The 20292-nt window shown below is 38.4% G+C and overlaps 4 protein-coding genes across 7 annotated transcripts; 2 read left to right on the top strand and 2 right to left on the bottom strand.

The window, feature by feature from the left end:
* Positions 1–241: 241 nt before the first annotated feature.
* Positions 242–5570, bottom strand: LOC111778530 (uncharacterized). Its single transcript, XM_023658422.2, has 11 exons — positions 5223–5570; positions 4590–4655; positions 4424–4491; positions 3809–3842; positions 3616–3685; positions 3364–3421; positions 2749–2877; positions 2419–2510; positions 882–966; positions 580–658; positions 242–499 (listed from the first exon to the last, which is right to left on the bottom strand). The coding sequence occupies exons 1-11, from the start codon at positions 5227–5229 to the stop codon at positions 456–458; spliced, it is 732 nt and encodes a 243-aa protein (XP_023514190.1). The 5' UTR covers positions 5230–5570; the 3' UTR covers positions 242–455.
* Positions 5571–5635: 65 nt separating this feature from the next.
* LOC111778529 (uncharacterized protein At1g51745) lies at positions 5636–9478 on the top strand. Its single transcript, XM_023658421.2, has 4 exons — positions 5636–5924; positions 6052–6292; positions 6646–7775; positions 8077–9478. The coding sequence occupies exons 2-4, from the start codon at positions 6108–6110 to the stop codon at positions 9111–9113; spliced, it is 2352 nt and encodes a 783-aa protein (XP_023514189.2). The 5' UTR covers positions 5636–5924; positions 6052–6107; the 3' UTR covers positions 9114–9478.
* A 2036-nt stretch (positions 9479–11514) lies between these two features.
* LOC111779343 (anoctamin-like protein At1g73020) lies at positions 11515–18078 on the bottom strand. Of its 4 annotated transcripts, none has more exons than XM_023659487.2 (17): positions 17773–18078; positions 17002–17194; positions 16478–16547; positions 16228–16343; positions 15726–15852; positions 15548–15648; positions 15370–15461; positions 15170–15274; positions 14795–15064; positions 14112–14244; positions 13933–14046; positions 13765–13832; positions 13523–13653; positions 12943–13025; positions 12742–12849; positions 12076–12234; positions 11515–11912 (listed from the first exon to the last, which is right to left on the bottom strand). In XM_023659487.2, exons 2-17 carry the CDS (start codon positions 17173–17175, stop codon positions 11784–11786), a joined length of 1980 nt encoding a protein of 659 aa, XP_023515255.2. In that variant the 5' UTR covers positions 17176–17194; positions 17773–18078; the 3' UTR covers positions 11515–11783. The 4 variants fall into 4 exon arrangements, with proteins under 4 accessions (XP_023515255.2, XP_023515257.2, XP_023515256.2 ...); XM_023659489.2 differs by lacking the exon at positions 17773–18078 and adding an exon at positions 17532–17762; XM_023659488.2 differs by lacking the exon at positions 17773–18078 and adding an exon at positions 17376–17503.
* Positions 18079–19177: 1099 nt separating this feature from the next.
* On the top strand, positions 19178–20082 carry LOC111778108 (ESCRT-related protein CHMP1B). The gene has a single exon (XM_023657762.2). It carries the CDS (start codon positions 19309–19311, stop codon positions 19918–19920), a length of 612 nt encoding a protein of 203 aa, XP_023513530.1. The 5' UTR covers positions 19178–19308; the 3' UTR covers positions 19921–20082.
* Positions 20083–20292: the final 210 nt, after the last annotated feature.

The raw sequence follows: 20292 nt of genomic DNA on the forward strand, positions 1-20292 counted from the left end.
GTATCTCAACCAGTTAAACTATAGTCAGATAGTTGTGCGTATATGCTCATAGACTTAGTTATTTTTCCGTTCAAAAGCATAAATAAGTGAAAGTTCGAACATTTAAGCATCTCAACCAGTTGAACTATGGTCAGATAGTCGAAAGTATATGCTCAAACTTTAGCTATTTTTCCGTTCAAAAGCATAAGTAGGTAAAAAATTCGAACATTCTAATATCTTAACCAGTTGAACTATGATGCGATAGTCGATAATATATGCTCATATAACAGAATATAAGAACAAAATGGCTTACTTCGCCACCACAACCTTCCTTTTTAACCAAAACAAGAAAATGGAGACTTGTAAGATCACACAAGTGCTGTCATTTGATCAAAGACTAAGCCAAAATTTGATACCATTCTAGTAATGAAGCAAATGAAGTGTCTTTTAACTACGGCCTTCTGGATGAGAGAATCTTACTTCTCAGCTAGATAGTGCTCAAGCATGTCTTCCTCATCATCTGCAATTCAAGCAATGTAAAGGGATGATCATTTAAGCATTATTAACAATTCATACAACCAAGTGAGCTAGAGGGAGCACCTTCAAAATCATCCTCATCAAAGTCGAGTTCTTCCTCGTCTTCCACGTCCGACCCTTCCGTAACTGGGGCTGCACCTTTCTGCAGAAAAAAAACGAGCAATACATTCAGTTGCAGAAAGCTTTTCATTTATATTATGTTCAGCGCTGCAGAGGCTCTGGTTAAACAGAGATTTCGATAGTTAATCGACCGCATAGTAGCCTTAGAAAACGGTTGTTTGATATTCCTGTCCTAGCGTGATGGACATAAGTATAAGACGACACGTAAAGGAATACAAGCTAGAAGAGGGAAGACGAAAATTTACCGCAGAAGCTCTTCCGCTCTCAAACCACTGTCTACCAGAAAGTTTCTTTTCCTTCGGAGCGGTAAGAGCCGATTCGGGCATTATCCTGCAAGTGATTCATATTTATTTATGAACAGAGTAAAGAAGGGAAAACTCATCCGAATTCAAGGCAGGCAAATTACAGAAAGCTCTCTGATTAGACAAAATCAAAGAAGAGGGGACGGTTTATCGTCTTTGGTATTAGCCACCGAGAGAACCATCTAATGTCCTAACTAGCACCCCAATCCCGCAAAGAGTATACATTAGTCAGTAGCTAACGTTTCCGGGTGGCTAATACCAAAGACGTTAGCTTTGGTATACAACCTTTCTTATCCCAGAAAGAATCCTGCTGCTCCCTTTGCCATTCACGTTTGTTCTAAAAGCCGACCGAGTCTCACAAGGAAGAGTCGGTCTTCCAAACAAGACTTATACTAAGGTTTTTTCCATATACAACTGAAAACTCGCATAGATTCTTCAAAGATTAAAAGAGAGAGCCTCGTTACCTATTCGTCCTTCCCAAAAACTATATTTTCACCATTACCCACCACTAACCTTACTCAAGCATCTTCATGGTCTGTTAGACGAACACGACTCTCCACAATGATATGATATTGTCTACTTTGAGCATAAGCTCTCATGGCTTTGCTTTGGGCTTCCCCAAAAGGCCTCATACCAATGGAGAGTGTATTCTTTGATTATAAACCCATGATCATTCCCTAAATTAGCCGATGTGGGACTTTCATCATCCAACAACTCCCCTCTAACAAAGTACGCCTCCCCTTAATTGAGGCTCAACTCTTTGCCTTAGTCATTTTTTACTATGCCTTCGAGGAGGCTCGACTCCTTTTCTTTTGGAGTCCTTTGTTCGACATTTGAGGATTTACCAATCTATTGTCACGACTAAGTTCAGGGCATGACTCTGATACCATGTTAGACGAACACGACTCTCCACAATGGTATGATATTGTCCACTTTGAGCATAAGCTCTCATGGCTTTGCTTTGGGCTTCCCCAAAAGGCCTCATACCAATAAAGAGTGTATTCTTTGATTATAAACCCATGATCATTCCCTAAATTAGCCGACGTGGGACTTTCATCATCCAACATGGTCCTTCATTGATCTCTTTCCCAAGGGCCTTTAGAGAATTTAGGGGTAGATTGATTAGTCCACTAATTATCATGGTAACACCATATTAGTTCAATAAATGGTCCACTAATTGTCGTAGTGCCTTAACCGCTGAACTATGCATATATTGGCATGGTAACACCATATTAGCAACCACAACAACGTAGCGGTAGTCAATATCTGACCGTTAACACTGCCTAGAAAATCCAGAGAAATTTGGTAGAGAAAACTCCAGCTCCTAGTGATCATAATCAGATATCCAGTCTATTAGAGTATTAGTGAGAGCAATCCACTCCCCTTCACCATATCATCAGTCTATTCTACCCTTCACAAGGAGGACTATAGCAAAAATAGGGTAAAATAAACCACAGAAAAAGATGAATAAATAAATTACTTGGCTCGTTCCAGTGCCATTTCTGCTTCAAATCTTTCTCTCCAAGCTAAAAACGTGTCGAGGGTGACAGGTTCTCCATGTGGTACAATTACCTGCGAGCTCGATGGGAAGTAAAATGTATATGAATTCATTTAAGTAATATTCAATGGCCAAATATTTTAAAAGATAGAATAACAGATGCCTCCAAGCCCTGGATGTAACTCATTCTAGAGATAGACACTAAACTTCCAATCCAAAAGTAAAACTATAAATCACAAGAGGAATTGAAGGGCATAGAGAATCTTTTACATAAAAAAATATATATATAATAACGCAAAGAGAGATTCGTACATCTTCTTTTGCCCTCTCTTCTGCCTCGGCAATCTCAAGACTACTTTCTTGACCAAACCGCTCGGATAGCCACTCTTTAGATGATGTGACAAGTGTGTAGATCATAGCCATACCGAGATTTTCAGATGCCTGCCAAAATATACAAGATGTAAATGTCAAGTACACCACATTATCAAATAAACTTACGAGTATTCAAATAACTACAAGTTTCGAAGCATCACAATATTTCGCTTATTAATCATCCGGAACACAATTTTGGAGGAAAAGAATGGGCAACTAAGAAAATTTCATGTGCCGTTTATATAAATACATGACCAGTGAGATTCTTGCTGCTACTATTTTTTCTGTTAGTTTCCTAACTAGCTGGAGGGAAAGGTTGAAGGAAATTGCGAAACCGCCCACCAAAGCATTATAAAATAATAAGAACGTAAGGTAAGCATTACACACTCTGACAGAATGCAATCAGATTTCTCAAATGTGCCGAAGGTATGATTTCTCAGTATGTATTTGTCGTATATCATTGTAATCTCCGTATCTAAAAAGGCAGAATGAGCTAGAGCTGATGCTTTAAAGTCCGTTATGAAGCTAAATCCGATAAGTATTTAAAGGAAATACCTCCTGCTGAAGCTTCTCCCTCAAAATCTTCAAATCTTCTCCAGGGATTCCTCTTATACTGAGAAATAAAGCAAAAAGGCCAGAAATCAGTATACCATTATATTGAAGAAGAGAACATTTTTGTACCAAACTAACTGATCATTACGGAATGCGAGTAGCTAACTTATATGAAATCGTTCGGTTTATTTCAAATTATTGTAGTAAAGGATACACAGGATCTATGTATTTCCATGCATAGTATAAATATACAACCTTGTCACATTCAAAAGTGGAGGTTCATCAGGATATTTCTCTGTATGCGAGAAAATCAAACCCAGCTGAACTGCACAGAAGTTTGGGGCAAGAGCTTATAACCACATGTATTGCATATCTTATACTAGGACAGTACAAAAATAATTAAAGCTCGAGGTGTATTTAATAGCAAGGTAACTTAAGTAAGAATAACCTGGCATCGTTGTCGATTCATCCATGTCATCATCCTATTGGAAACGACAAAGGAATAAGCAGATTTCAGTACGTCTACTTTCATTTCCAACAATCAGGCAAACAAACAAATAACTCTAAAATATATTAGGTACTAATATTTCATACTTATCTTCAAAACCACAAAGAAAATTGATAACTATTATATCTAATCATTAAAGTTAAAAAGCATTTCCCATATATTTAAGCTGCAAGGGTAGCACGACATAACGAGTCACACCAACAGCCACTAGAAAGATTCACCATAATATTTGAAATTTCGGTTTAAGAAATGCTTCAAGGAATTAGAAAATGTTCATTTCAGAGGTCCTGGTTCGAATTAAAGCTTAAATTGAATCCTAAAGTCTTAAATAACCAAGAAACAAATGAACTCATTTCAATTGTACCCGAACTATATATCCAACATTCCCAACCGTTACACTCCACCTCTCATCCTCTCCCTTCTTTAAAGAGAAAAAACGAGTACGCACAACTATCAGATTCTTTACATTTCAAGATCCAGTATATCACTTATCATAAGTACGAAGTAGGATGCTTACCATGCACCAAAAACTAGTGGAAAACAAAGACAATGTACCTGTGGAGACAGTGTTATGTGAAAGCATCGACCAGAAGTGTTTAAGCCACTCTCACTTGAGTGAATTTCTGACATTGAATACAAACAGGAAACAGCACCTGATATCTTAGAAGGGAGAAAAGGCAGTAAAGCACTATGAATTTTTAAGGACAAATGTGCCACAAACCTTTGAACTCATCCATAAGTATAGCTTCCAATGCTTCAATTTCCATCTCCTGCTCCTGTGCATAGTCTACAAGAAGAATAAAAGGCAGATAATTAAAATTAATGGGGACATAACGAAAAATCCCATCAAAATATCATCCACCTAGGCACATATACGTACATAAATATACGAACGCATACATACGTCTATCCAGTAGCTATTAAAGTACAGGATTGTATGCTATACAATCACACACACACTGTTCAAGTCGCATAATCTCGCATTAGTTGGAATACATAAACAAGTTTCTTCAGATTTTATCTTCTTTATTATACTAATCCATTGAAATTCCACATCAACACACTTCCATGATTTTGGAAAACTTGAAATCTGCAAATGGTCGGAATCGTTAACTTAAACCTACAAAGCAGAACACTAGCAGTAGCCGGTAAACTATAGAAAGATGAGCAATATAGCAAAAACCCATATACATATTTATACGATCAGTTGAAAAATATTATCAGAAGTCAGAACTTAAGAACCGACGAGAAGAAACAATCTGTATTCTGATAATGGCAGACTGCATAAAGCAATTTCAAATTTCCTTAACATCAAGACGAATCTGAAAGTAACTGGATAAAGGAAATTACGTACCGGTCATGGCTGCTATAATTGGATTCGGCCTACTTCAATTCCTGGCGCCGCTGAGATGCAATCAGTCGAATGAAGACCTATAAATTACTACTCAAACACAGAAGCATAAGGAAATCCCTCAACTCTTCCCTTGAGGGATTTTGGTTAAGTAAATCCAATGATGGATTGAGAGAAAAAAATTGTGGGAATCCTTTCGAGTTAGATGGGGAGAAGGGTTGGAAGAAAAATGGAAAATAAAGTAGAGGAAATAAGCTATAAAGACCCTTGTTGCCCTTGATTTTATTTAACCCTTTTTTTTTCTCTCTCTCTCTCTGACCCTCTTGCCAAACAGTTTGGTTTTTGCAATAAAATTATATTCACTCGGTACCCTTTATCGCTCTTCACAGAAACCCTCTCTCTTCCCCACCAAAAGGTGCGTTTTTGATCCGAACTCCCATCTCTCTCACACCTGGCTTGAACACCCTTTACACCACATACGAGCTTCTTCAAAGAAAACCCCATAAACATAAATGGATGTCAACAGAAAAATCATATAAAAAACCGCCGAAACATTGCGCAGTAATGTTGAGAAAGACTCATAAATCTTGGAGCTCGTTGTAGATCTCTGTTTTTCCCTTGAACCCTTTTCATCCTGGTCTTAACTGCCGCTTTTTCCTTTCCCTTTGAAGCTCATTTCGGATTGTTTGTCTCTGCCGCATGCAAGTAATGCATTTCTTTTTAATCTTGTTATTCCCAGAGCTTCCTTTGTGTTAGTGCTGTGTTTATTTGTGGGTGATAGCGAGGTTTTTGACGGTTTTTATGACTGTGGATTGTGTTTCAAAATGAACAGCTGAGGGTTCATTCGAGGAATTTTCCCCTGGTCTTTGGGTTCTGGGGGTTTTGGAGATGGGGAGTTCTGGTGAGGCCAAGGGTATCGATTCATCGGTTGGAGGGTTAGTTTGGGTCCGCCGCCGAAATGGGTCGTGGTGGCCGGGCAAGATTTTGGGCCTCCATGAATTGTCGGAGAGTTGTTTGGTTTCTCCGAGATCCGGTACGCCGGTGAAACTTCTAGGTCGCGAAGACGCAAGCATGTAATTGCTTCTTGTTATTGGTTCATTTCAGTTCTGTTCTTCACTAATTTGATTCATGTTTGATTATATTATCTCCTTGTCTCTGTCGCCATTTGCCATACTGTTGCGTTTACTTGTAACCCTTCTTGTTCTGCAATATTGTGTATCATGTTTGAAATCTGTGTGGTTCTCACTTGGCTGTTCTTTGAACCAAAACGTTGACATTTGTGTCTGTCTGCTGTTATTGGTTTGTGTTTTTTTTTTCCTTGCAGTTGCCCATACCACTCTATATTTGAATGTTTGATGTCTGGTCTGGTTTTGTTTGTTTGAGGTTTTTCTTTCTTGTGACAATACTCTTACTCTTGTTGGTTTAGTGACTGGTACAATCTTGAGAAATCTAAGAGGGTGAAGGCGTTTCGATGTGGGGAATATGATGAATGCATTGAAAAGGCAAAGGCTTCTGCGGCGAACTCTTGTAAGAAGGCTGTGAAATACGCCCGGAGGGAAGATGCAATTTTACATGCTCTTGAGCTTGAGAATGCCCTTCTAGGTGAGGACCAGTTGGACTTTAGCTATAGGACTCAGAAAAGTGCGTCAGATGGCGAGCATGCCGTCTTAGCTAGTGAATCTCCTCTTGTTTCGGGTTCTTGTGAAGAAGAAGAAGAAGGAGAAGAAGTAGAGGAGGAGGAAGAAGAACAAGAACAAGAACAAGAAGCCACCATGTCGGATGATGTTAGTAATTCTGAAGACACTTGTTCAAAGAAAAGTAATTCTGAAATGAGTTCTTATTCAGCCCCTGAAATTTCTCACTCAGATATTCCTTTGGAAGAGACTAATCATGCAAGTTCTTCCAAGGTGATATCTGAACATTATAGGAGGAGAACGCCGAATGATTCAGAGGATGATGGAACCGTTAAGCGTATGAGAGGACTTGAAGACTTGGGTATGGGTTCATTGGCAAATGGGAAAGCTCACTCAGGAGAGCAACCTGAAATAGTTCAACAAGAGGTTGCTTCTCCTCGTGACGTGAATGCCGGGAATTGTGTGACTAATGGAAATCCCCCAAAGATTATTCATATGTATTCATCGTCATTGAGAAGAAAAAGATCTCCGGTGCCAACTGTACAGGAATTCTTGAAAAGGAAAAATCGCCGTCGACCGTTGACAAAGGTTTTGGAGAGCACAGCAATGGTATCTGTTCCTGTGACTTGTGATCAACTTCCTAATACGTGCAGTTCGCTCGCACGGGGAACATCTGATGGTAAACCTGCCGAATTAGATATTGAGAAAAAGAGAAGTAATTCTTCGGTGACAATCAATAGTTCCGATGGCGATGGCATAGTTTCTCGTGACAATGAAGCCTCATTAAGTGCTTTGGAAGTATCTCGGATAAATTCCGAGGCAAAGGAAAATGAAGTCTCCAGTATATCGGAGCTCCCTCAAAATAACACTTCCGATAAGCTATTTGACGTGCCATTTGTTGGAGAGGAGAAAAACGCTGCTGGTATGCTCGAAGTGAACAATTATAAATTTTAAACTTTATATCTTACTATCTGTTGTTTAACTGATGAAATTAGTATCTTTAGATGATGTGCATTTCTACTCCCTGACTTTGGCATCGTTTATACGAACCATTTTTTTTCCTTTGTGTACCGTTTTTCAATGAACTTTTTGCTTCATTTGACCTCGATACTATCGGTTCAGCTGATACGAATAGAGATCGCTTGTTCATTTTCAAATTGCTTATTGTCAAACCCTTCTGCAGTGCCATATATTATTACTGATCTTTGTTCTTCAAATGTCAGGTTTTTCTCCTTCGAATCCCTCTTCTTCATCCGGTAGGTCTAAGGTTGGTGGCGCCTTAGGAAGGCAGTCGAGTCGAAACACTCCAGTATCTTTGGAGAATGAGGCAACGAAGGAACCCAGTTCTACGACTTCAGGTGCCGTTCGTAACGATGATATTAACCAAAAGATCGAGAGAGGTACTTCAAGGTGGCAGATAAAAGGAAAGAGGAAGTCAAGGCATTTAAGTAACTACAGAAAACAAGATTCAATAAACTCCTTGGATGTGGAAGATGCATCGGATTCTTGCTTGGCAAGTAAAGTAGATTGCAACAGCTTTGGTCGATCCCCATCGGCAAATGATCGTAGCCTACTCGAGTGGGGTAAACAAATACCTAACAGGAAGCCTCATGCAAGCGAACTGAAAACTGAGGTGAACCCATTGCTCGACGACTCTCTGATACCTCAAAAGTTGCTTCCTTATCGCCCGTCCCGCTTTACTGTCCATTCTCGGTATCAGATGCCAGAATATTACGTTAGAAACTACGGAGCGAATTCATTATTATATGATGTTGAGCTTGAGGTGAAAGCAAGCTATAGGCCTCAGCATGTTCCATTGGTATCTCTGATGAGCAAATTGAATGGTAAAGCCATAGTTGGTCATCCTCTCACAGTAGAAGTTATGGAAGACGGGCACTGCGATTTGTTGTTGAGCCGAGCAGATAGTGAACCAGAAGGCGGCTATAACCGTTACGCAGTCAAGCACATGACATCTACTAGAACTCTAGCCAAACAGTCAAAACAATCACCATCCCAACCTTGTTTCTCACCGAGCAAATCGCCGAGAATGAAAAAAACGGGGCATCTATGTAAAAAGATCCGCAAACTATCGTCGCTGACTGGTAACCGACACCAAAATCAGCCGAAACGATTGGTGCAGAAGTCAAACGATCATGTCATCAGTTGCATCCCCCTTAAAGTAGTATTCAGTCGGATAAACGAAGCAGTGAGCGGTATAGGTCGACCATCACAGCATGCGTTAACAGAAGGCATCCCATGAGACGGGTTTGTTCTTTGATAGCTTTGCTTGAATTATCTGATTTAGAGTTCGTGGTATGCATACAGCAGTATTCAACATTAAGTTAGATTGATAGCATCAACTGTACAAGTTCTTTGACATTTTGATATCATTGTAGAGAGGAAGTGGTAGGAGGAGAGGAGTAGGAAGCTTGGTTTGTGATAGGGTTGTATATAATGTAAAACTAGCGGCGGCAGAGTTGTAAAGATGGTGTTTGGAATCATCTGGTATTTGGTATTATTAGTTACTTTTTCTTAGTTCAAGAGTTAATAACTTCCAATTCCCATTGTAATGTTTGTAAACAACATTATCACTAATTTATTCTCACTAAACTTCTAAATTTGTTCTGTGATTTTGTTACTCAGATGGGAGTAGATATTGTTGGCCTCGGATTCTTTTTATTAGGGTTGGCATTCATGAAGAATTGTTCTGCTTAAGTTGAATGTTCTATGGATTTTTAAATGTGAAACGTATAGCTTGTTTGTGAGATCCCATGTTGATTGGAGAGGATAACAAAGTATTGCTTATAAGGGTGTGGAAAGGTTTCCTTGACAAATGCATATTAAAATCTTGAGGGGAAGCCCAAATAATGGTAGGCTTGAGTTATTACAAATGGTATTAGAGCCAGATACGGGGGCGGTGTGTAAGCGAGGATGTTGAGCCTCTAAGGGGATGGATTGTGAGATCCTAAATCAGTTGGAGAGGAGAACAAAGCATTATTTGATATTAGAGCCAAGCGAGGATGTTGAGCCTCTAAGGGGATGGATTGTGAGATCCTAAATCAGTTGGAGAGGCATTATTTGATATTAGAGCCAAGCGAGGATGTTGAGCCTCTAAGGGGATGGATTGTGAGATCCTAAATCAGTTGGAGAGGAGAACAAAGCATTATTTGATATTAGAGCCAAACATCGGGCAGTGTGCCTACGAGGATATTGGGCCCCTAAGGGAGTGGATTGTGAGATCCCACATCTGAGAGAGGAATAAAGCATTTTTTATAAGTGTGTAAAAACATCTCCCTAATAGACGTGTTTTAGAACTGTAAGGGAAAATCTGAAAATGAAAGCCCAAAGAGGACAACATCTCACATTGTTATTAGAGTTATTCCTTGAAAGTTTCATTAACGTCCTTGAAGTTTCATTAACGTCCTTAAAAGAAATCATTTAGTGTAAAAGAAAATAGGATGAGAATAAATGGAAGCAAGACTTATTCAATGGTCAAAAAAAAGGCACAAATCTGAAAAGATTATAAACCATGGTGCACTAAAATAATGTCACTTTTTCATTTTGAAAAGACTAACTGAACTGAATCTAATATTGATCATAATTGGAGAGGGACTTCAGTAAGCCTTTGAAAAGGAAGATTTTGCATTGGCCCCAGAGGTTGTTCACCACAATGACTTTGGCTTATCTAAATCTGCATTGATTAGTTCAATTAATCTTCTTTTTGCATAGAAATGGTCAGAGTTGAATATTCAAACTTCCATGCTTCCAAAATGCACCTGGTTGCAGCCACAAACATCAACCACCAACCATTTTGGTAATTACTTATGACATGGCAGCAACTTCTCATATCATTCCAATAAAACATGATGAGATCACTAAAACGTACCAACAAGTTATGCAAACCCTGAGACTTCTCTAAAAAGAAACAGCATATTTTGAATGTTCAAAAGTCAATGGAAGTGCCTATACAACACGCATTTGTGCAATACCTGTTGCTTGTTCTAGTTGCTATCTCTGCTATATAAATATGACCCAAAATCAAATTATCTACAGTTTGTACCAAATCCTTGGCTGCAGACGAGCAGCAGCCAAGAAAAAAGACCATGTCTGTGAAGAAGTCTCTATCTCTAACCAAAGCTGAGGAGGCCAAGCGCTCGGCAAGGCATGATGCTGCCAGAAAGCGCAGGAGATCTTTCGATCTCTGTTTCTCGTCCCCAAAACTACAAATGGAACGTGGGAAGTCTTTGAAAGAGATGGATTCGGAGAAGTTGAAGAGTGGGATCAGGAAATGGGCTAAATCCGTGGTAGCTTATGCTCGGCAAGTAAGCGATCGGTTTGGAAGCTGGCGTCGGTAAATGAACCAGATGCTGTCATGGAGTTTGATGAACTTGGCTACCATAAGAATGACTCAAATTCTCTCTTCAACAACAGGTTTGTTTTTGTGTGAGCAGAATTGTTTCGATGGTTGGGGGGATCCTGTGGCTTCCATGAAGAACATGCTTGTTTGTACTGTGTCATGAAAGCTAAAGATCAAAAACAATGTACATAGTAATCTACTTTCTTTTTTCCTTCTTCGTCTGAAATAAAATGGCCCTTCAGCTTTTCTGAGGAATAAAGCAAGATTCTCTTCGAGAAATGAATGATCACGGATACAATACAAGTATAAAAGTGATTCCTTATGTGCAATGAATCATCTCATTTAATCTCTCTCTCTCTCTCTTCCACCCTTCTTAATCCATTGAAGGAGGAAAAAAATCACCCACCAGTACGTGTGAATGTTCCAAACAAGAAAACCAGCAAAAAAAACAGAGAAAAAAATGGACACCTCGTAGAATCAGACTACTATGATATTTATCTATGACTCTATATGCTCTCTATAGCAGAGGATGGAAGTAGGAAAATGTGTTTTTTTTCCAATAACTTCCACTTTCTACACAGTTTTCTTTACATAGTTTAGAGTTTTTTCTCCACCAGATATGGTTCTTAACAGTTGTTTTGAACAAATGTCCTGAACCTGTGAGGCTTTCTGCACGCGATTGGCTTTTACCCATGCAGGTTCCTGCCAATGAAAACGAAGTTTTGCCATCTTTAGAACCTTTTAGTTTCAGGGATATGGCTATGGTATAACATTTTAAGTCCTATGGGATTTCCGAAAGTTTGATTCTCTCACTTTTTTCATAGAAAAGGTGCCAAAAGGTATGAGTGGGAGAGTTAAAATTTACCTCGGGTACTAAACGAGAGAAGCCGAACTTGACGAGTAGGAGAACATGTTCCATGACTAGGATGGCTGCAAGTCCAGGTTCAATCTTCCATTTCCCTTCCTGATCATATAACCATACTAGAAGTGCGCAGTTGGTGCATATGGACATCACTATCAAAAACTGAGATTTGAAGTGGTTTGCCACTTTGTTAGACATGGATGTAATATTATTAAATCCAAGCCTTCCACCATAGGGGAAAAAGAGAACAAAAAAAAAAAAAAAAGAGCCAATTCCATCGGCAGGGTAAGGCAATGGATGGATGGATGCAGAGACTTTTTAGTGCCATTCAATCAGTTTTTCCTGTATAGGGATGTTATGACAGACTCCAAATACTAGGCAGCCTATTCTATGTATGAATCAGATCAGTCATTACCATGCGCTTAAACAAATTTGAACTGAAATAACTTCAAGGACTTTGCATGTTAAAAACTATTTTTTCTAGTTTTCAAAACTTAGCATAGTTTTTTGAAACAAAGTGGAACTAGAAACAAAACAGAGAAATTTATAGGTAGAAGTAGCATTTATAAGCTTAATTTTTAAAAACCAGAAAATCAAAAACGAAATGGTTATCAAACAATACTTTCAAGATGAAGATACATAAATTGTTAAATCCAAAAACAGGAGCACCTGAAAAATGTTGAGCCAAGCACCAATTGTTGTTGCTGCACGGGGAAAGGGTCTTTTGTGCATAGCTAGCAGTTTCAGAGCATCAGTTCTTATTTCTGTGATGTTGTTCTGAATATAAAAATCAGAAGAACAATCTATGTAAATAGGAAATAAAACGGTATTGGTAAGCAAACCAAATACAATGAAAGCAAAAGATTTTACCAATGCAGCAAACGCAAATGCAAGAGGGAATGCACAAGCAAACATCATTATCATTCCGAACTGCAATGCTAACTCCAAATAATCTGTGCATTCAGTGTTGGAGTTGTCGTTAGATTCAAAAAGGAGCAAACAATCATAGAAGCCCTTGAACAAGGAACTCAAATTTATACGCATGTGTGCTCGCACACACATATACAAACAGCTTCTCAGTCTTTGACCTCTCTACTCTATAACATAAGCTTTCTTGCTTGTTTTAATAGAAATTTTCATCAAGCTCTATTAGACCAAAAGATCTTAGTTTTGTCACCATAGGAAAACCAATCAAAACTGAGCAGAAAATCTCTTGAGCAACAAGGAAAAAGCCACGAAGTTCCAAAAGCAGGAACAAGAACTACTAGAATGTAGAAAATTTTAAGTCAAGAAAGGGAACAAAGAAGGAACTCTAACTTTACTAGGTCTGCCACAGAAACAGAAACGATGCCCGGAAGTTACAAACTTCAAAGTAACTGAAAAAATGTATGTGATTAGGAAATGACATAATAATTCTACTTGTTTCAAAGATTTGTATTTAGCTTGTTACCATCAAAGAGCCCATCTTCTAGCTCAACACCAATGCTCGCAGAATAAGAAGGTTTCAGGTATTCTTTCTCTGCCCGAGAAGTGAACTGGATCCTCCCTTGAGATGATCCTTTTTCACGTCTTTTGTTGCTCCTTTACACCAGAAGGATGAGCAGGTCAAGCCCAGTTATATGAAAGAGTAAGCCTGAGCGTGCCCACAATGCAACAAGTCCAGAAATTATTGTAAAAAATGGGAGTTATTACCGGATTTTGTATTTTCTATAGCTGTACTTGAGATAGGGTACGGAATTTTCCAACAAGTTTTCCAACACCTGAATAACAATTTCCAATTCAAAGCATGTTACGGTCAGAAATAGTGAAGAGCAAAGCTCCATACTAGGTGAACGGTTAAAAAGTTGACCGTTCTTTCACCTCAGATATAAGGAGACGCTGTATTAAAACTTGGCGAAGAGTTGCAAAGTTACGGTGCAGAAGGGCATGGTAGAAGACTCCAATATAGGATTGCATAAAATAAAGTCCAAAAATCTGCAGGAAAACTCATTTAAGTGAACTAAAGCAATAAGAACGATGAACAGATAAGGCCCATTTACCTTGTAGACCAAACTATCAGCCCTTTTTTCATTGTTTTCGTAATTTTCACAGTTAATGAGCTTCATAGATATCTTAGCGCCCAACCGTGTGAAATATTGAATGGAAAAAAGGTACAAGACAGTCAACCCAAATCTGAAACCAAAATTATATATATATATAAATACTGAACGGTATGTTACCTTTATACAGTTACAGAGAGAATACATACAGTACTAATTATTTCTGCCAAAAATAGACAAGTATTATGACAGTCGTTGAGATAGTTTTCTTAAGCTATGTACGTAGAAACTGTTTTAAGGTTGATGTAAAATACTGTTCATATGAAGTTATGAACTGCTAAATGATTATTGAGAAAATGACCAATTGGAACTTTACTCCAACCCTACTGATGCAAAAACGCCGGTGGTATAATTTTAGCGTAGAAGGTATAATCAGGAATGGAGATTCTGAATGTAAAGAACGACGAAATTTTACTTGGTTTGCATCTGTAGTAAAGGGAGAAAAAAATGAGACTGTTTATGGCTTCTTTTCAAATTGATCAAATTCCTGTGCTTAAGGGAAAGGTGGAAAACTGCAATAGCTGAGCAAAAAATAATGCCCAACATCGAATGAACTGGAATGTTCGATGAGTAGATCATGAATTCAAGAGCATGCAATATTTGAAGATATCTTAAGTACTTACTTGATAACATCCGACTTAATAACCTCATAACAATGAGCATACGCCAACTCAAATGGCAACTGCAGGCATATAATGCTCAAGATGACGATTGCATCATTTCTGAATCGCCTAAGGCAGCCAAACCACTCAAATCTTTGAAACGCTTCTTTCTCTTTTGTTTTATCCATTTCCTGGTTTTTTATGAGCTCTACAGGTATTTGTAGGGAGCCACATTCCACGCCTGAAAATCTAAAACTTGAATCACCTCCAAATGCATAATTGATCTGCCATCTTTACAGCAAGAGTTGAGAGAAATGAATAAGTGAGAATCAAGGCCAAAAGATAGATAAAAAACAAAGCGACCATAACAGCATATGCTAGCTTAGACCAAGGTACCTGGCTACAAGAGCAGAGTTTTTCCGTCTCCAGAACTGGGAAAACATGACGGCCCATACAATAATGCTTACAAAGAAAATAGGGAGGACCAGTAACCGCAAGGACCTGTATACAAGATGAGCTATGTGCTATAATTTTATGTCTTTGGAATGCTTGCACAAGTTGAAAAGAATGGATGGCCCAAATTCAAAGAAGCTCACCCAAATTCAACTAACTGCAGAATAACCCCAAGTGCAGCTGGAAATAGCAACCATCGTGTATACATTCCAAGGAATGCAAAGTAGAGTGCAACCTTCAAACATTTAATTCTCTAACATGTCAGTCAAAATGCACACCAGAATGATAAGCTGCTGTAAGATAAAATTATGGTTGAAGTACCTTTGTACCAAAATATGAATAAACCTCATCAAGAGGCTGGCCGGTGAATTCCCACCAGTTAAGTGCCCAGTTTCCAAGGAGCTTCTTCCTCCTTATTTCATCTATAAAATAGCTATCTTATTTCCTTGGAATATGCAACACAGAGAAGCAAAATTTTAGGAAGTCAAGGAAAATATACCATGTAGAGGAAATATTTGCTTAACAATTTTCTTGGATTCCAATGTACGGATTAAACTCTCCCCGACGTTCCACTGAAATTCTTCTTCCTCACATTTAAGAGTTACAGCGGACTGGTTCTCATTTACCTGTAAAATGCAAGAGCTTATCTCTGGCAATGTCGAGGTACAGCCTATGCTAGGAAATGACTAACAGCTATGTGAAGGATATAACAAATAATCAGATGCCTAATCAAGGGATTAAATTAACAAAACTTACTGGGATTGTTTTCATATTCACATTTTACTGGCTGCAAAAAATATATAGTTTTTTTTTTTTTTTTCTTTCTTTCGAACACACAAATGAAATTATTAAACCATCAAAGCAACTTTTTCCATATGAGAATTTAATCAAAATTCCAAAACTTATGAAAATAAATTGCTAAAAAAATATTGAGATTATAGTGTAGTTAATAGAATACATGGATGGGAAAAAAACCTTGTGCCATATGAGAAGTCACTTACAATCCCATATATTAAGTGATGATAGCAACGAAATCGTTCACACCAACTGAAGAGTGAACCATCAGGCTGTCTCACAAAAGCTTTAACCTGGTCCAGTTCAAAAAGCAAATCCATACCTTGTATCCAGATAGCACATCACCAATGCAGAGAAACAAAAGCACAACCTTTTAAAACATGTTATAGAGAAAGACCAACAGAGAAAGGAGAACGAGAATCGGCTAAGGGCTTAGCTAAAGATAGTCGCGCTTACCAATATGAGTCCTCTTCTTCATTTGTAGGCGTGCAGCAGCCTTTCCTAATGCCTCCAGAGGCGCTGCCAACTAGATTTTAGAAGCGGGAGCTCGTAAAAGCACAATAAATGGAGATTGCAGATAAGCAAGGGGAAAATGAATGCTTAATATAAGCTAATGCATCCAACTAAATCTTACGAACCAATAAATATGTGTATGCATTAAAATAGTCCAAAACTTTTTCTAGCAAGCGGAAGAAAAGTGAGTTAAATGCAAGAATCCTACATTGGCAGCTAAGCACAGCTGCACAAAGTAAAAAATTCGCTAGATTATTAGCTTATAGGGACCCTTCTGTTAATACGTTTTAAGAACAGCATCTCTAATTCACGCAGATGGTAAGCGAACACATGCTAATCATAATCGTGGGAGAAACCATCCTTGCAAATCATGCTACTATCTAACAACAATGATTTAAATTAGCATCAAAAGAAATGATGTTTCTGAAATAAACTCGCGGTATATAAAACAAGTAGCAGAGGCAAACCTTCATGAACTCGTCAGTGACGCCATCAATTCTCTCAACGATAAAACCCACCTTCTGAAACGCATTTTCGAGCACCTCCAGACAGTCATAAGTGACGCATTCTTCCTCCGTTTTCCTTTTTGGAACCACCAAGCATACCTCAAAGATAGCTTGTTCCTCCGGATGAACTTTCATTTCCGCGCTCACTCGCAGTCTACACCCAAGAGCTCCAAAAGATTAATAATATAACGCAATATGAAACAGAATATTTTATACTAGGGGAAAGGAAGAATCGATCAGAAAGACAAAAACTCTGTTAGAACTTGGAATCGATACCATTCTGGAACAAGAGGGATATTGTAAAAAGGAAATAGTTCTCTTAAATTGATCAATACCCAAAAAATCGCTAGAGTTTTGCACAAACGGGAACAAACTTTCACTCAAATTGCTCAAATGAACGAAATATTTTCACGAAATTGGTAGGACGGATGAACATGGAAGAACAAAACAAATCTAGGCAAAAGAACGAGAAAAAAAAAGTGAGGACAAACCAGGTGTCTAAGCACATAACATTGCGATTCAGAGACACATGGGCGGGCATAGAATGAAACAGACACGTACTAAACCTCGATGAACACATAAACAAACAAATACTCTCTCGATCTTTCTCTCTTTTTCTATGCTTCCATCGCTTAAAACGAAAAGGGGAAACGGATTGGGGGATTCGAAGGTCAATTATGATCATCCTTCATCCCATAGCCCTTTCTACGCATTTGGATCGAAAGAGCGTACCAGAAAGACAAAATGGCTGGTTCCTGGTTAAACGTTTCTTAGTGTTTTTGCAGTCTGGAATTCAGCAAGCTCGAAATAGAGACCGCAATCCGCAATCCGCAATCCGCAATCCGCAACAACCGACGAAGAACCAACAACTGTCAGTTTCAGCAGATTTTGCTCCCTCTGCTATTACACATTTCTATTTCTGTTCCCAACATTCCAATCATGGACATTTCTTTCCATGATTAGACGCTAATCTTCCAATCTCCTATTCCTTCTTCTTAGCCCTCTCTTGCTTTCCTTCCCCTTCCATGGAAATCAAGCTTTGAACATTCTTATCATTTATAAACATACTATTTTTTTTATTCCTCCAAGATAATTGGAGTTCAAGAGTTTTTTTTTTTTTTTTTTTTCTTTGTTTCTTTATTATATATTTTATTTTTAACTTACATTATTTTAATTAATTTATTTATTTAGTATATATATTTATTTTGGTATTGGTAGGTTTTCTTTTTTTTTAATTAGATTGAATTTTAAAAAAATATTTTTTTTATTGGGTTCCAATATATTTTTAAAACTACTCTGAAAATTATATCTGACACTTGTAATCAATGTTAATAATGTCTGATGATTTATGAAGGTTTGGTATTTGAGCTTTATTATATTTTAGTTATTAATGTAATATCTACGGTGAATAAGTAGGATTTTTTTAAATAATTAAAAAAAAAAAACAATTCGACATACCAACCAACCTTAACGTGTGTATGCTCCTATAAAGTAGTATTACTATCTCGATACCAACCAACCTAACCTGTGTATGCTCTTATAAATTAGTATTACTGTCTCGATACCAACCAACCTAACCTGTGTATGCTCCTATAAAGTAGTATTACTGTCTCGATACCAACCAACCTAACCTGTGTATGCTCCTATAAAGTAGTATCACTGTCTCGATACCAACCAACCTAACTCGTGTATGTTCCTATAAAGTAGTATTACTATCTTGATACCAACCAGCCTAACCTATGTATGTTCCTATAAAGTAGTATTACTATCTGGATACCAACCAACCTAACCTGTGTATGCTCCTATAAATTAGTATTACTATTTCGAGCCTTTCAAATACTTTCATTAATTTTGGTTCAATTGAGCAACCGTGGTCGGAGACGAACCATGAACTATTGGAGGGAGGGGATGAATAATGATGAAATGACGAATAAGTCCAAGAGGGGAGGTATTACAACTTTGGTTTGGGAATTTAGAACGGAGGGCAATTATGACATTTCACTGACGTATACAAATATTAATATACCGTTAAGCAAAGATAATTGGATCATATGTACAAAAGTCCCGTGTTTGGACCCCACGTTTTGATTTAATCAGCGCCGTCCAATTCTTTCGCTACCAAGTCAAACGATTCTTCTTTAACCAAGTTCAAAGGAATTTCATCGTTTCTCTGAAGATTTCAAATTCCCAAAATCAGGTTCTTCTGCAGCCCTAGTGGTTCGTCAATTCCCTCGTCAAATTCCACCGCATTTAGGGCATCTTTCGATCATGGGGAACACCGACAAATTGTTGAATCAAATCATGGAATTGAAGTTCACTTCGAAGTCGCTGCAGCGCCAAGCCAGGAAGTGCGAGAAGGAGGAGAAAGCCGAGAAGCTCAAGATCAAGAAGGCTATGGAGAAAGGCAACGTTGATGGAGCTCGAATTTACGCGGAGAACGCTATCCGTAAACGAACAGAACAGATGAACTATCTCCGCCTTTCTTCCAGGCTTGATGCTGTTGTGGCTCGTCTCGATACGCAGGCGAAGATGACCACGATCAATAAGTCCATGGCGTCGATCGTCAAATCCTTGGAATCTTCTTTGACGACTGGGAATTTGCAGAAGATGTCCGAGACTATGGATCAGTTTGAGAAGCAGTTTGTGAATATGGAGGTTCAGGCAGAATTCATGGAAAATGCAATGGCTGGATCGACGTCGCTCTCGACGCCGGAAGGAGAAGTCAACAGCTTGATGCAGCAGGTGGCGGACGATTACGGTCTGGAAGTCTCCGTCGGGCTACCACAGCCGGCGTCGCATGCAGTGCCGACCAAGGAGACCGAGAAAGTTGACGAGGATGACTTATCGAGGCGCCTTGCAGAGCTTAAGGCCAGAGGTTAACAGAATGACATGAGTATAAAATCTTATTACTGTGTGAAACATATCAAATCTACGCATTTAGAAATTCTGAGTTCTTGGGCTTGCTATGAATATTCGAACGATGTTACTTTCATGTCTATATTCCAGTGAATTCGCTTTCAATGATAATCTGTTGTCTCTGCATTTTCTGTCCTGAGAATTTGAATATGGAGTTCGATCGCATTTTCTTTGAAGACCAATCCCAGTGATGATGGGTGCATATATTCACCTTCTTAACTGTGTAATTCCATGATTGTAACTCTTTCTCTGCCAAGTCTGCCAATTGGATGATGAAAGTCTCTCGATTGGTTGAGGCTTTTTGAGGCTTTTTGGGGAAGCCCAAAGCAAATCCAT

The sequence above is a fragment of the Cucurbita pepo genome, chromosome 17 (assembly GCF_057944985.1).
Source record: "Cucurbita pepo subsp. pepo isolate OVF chromosome 17, ASM5794498v1, whole genome shotgun sequence".
In the NCBI taxonomy this organism is placed as follows: domain Eukaryota; kingdom Viridiplantae; phylum Streptophyta; class Magnoliopsida; order Cucurbitales; family Cucurbitaceae; genus Cucurbita; species Cucurbita pepo.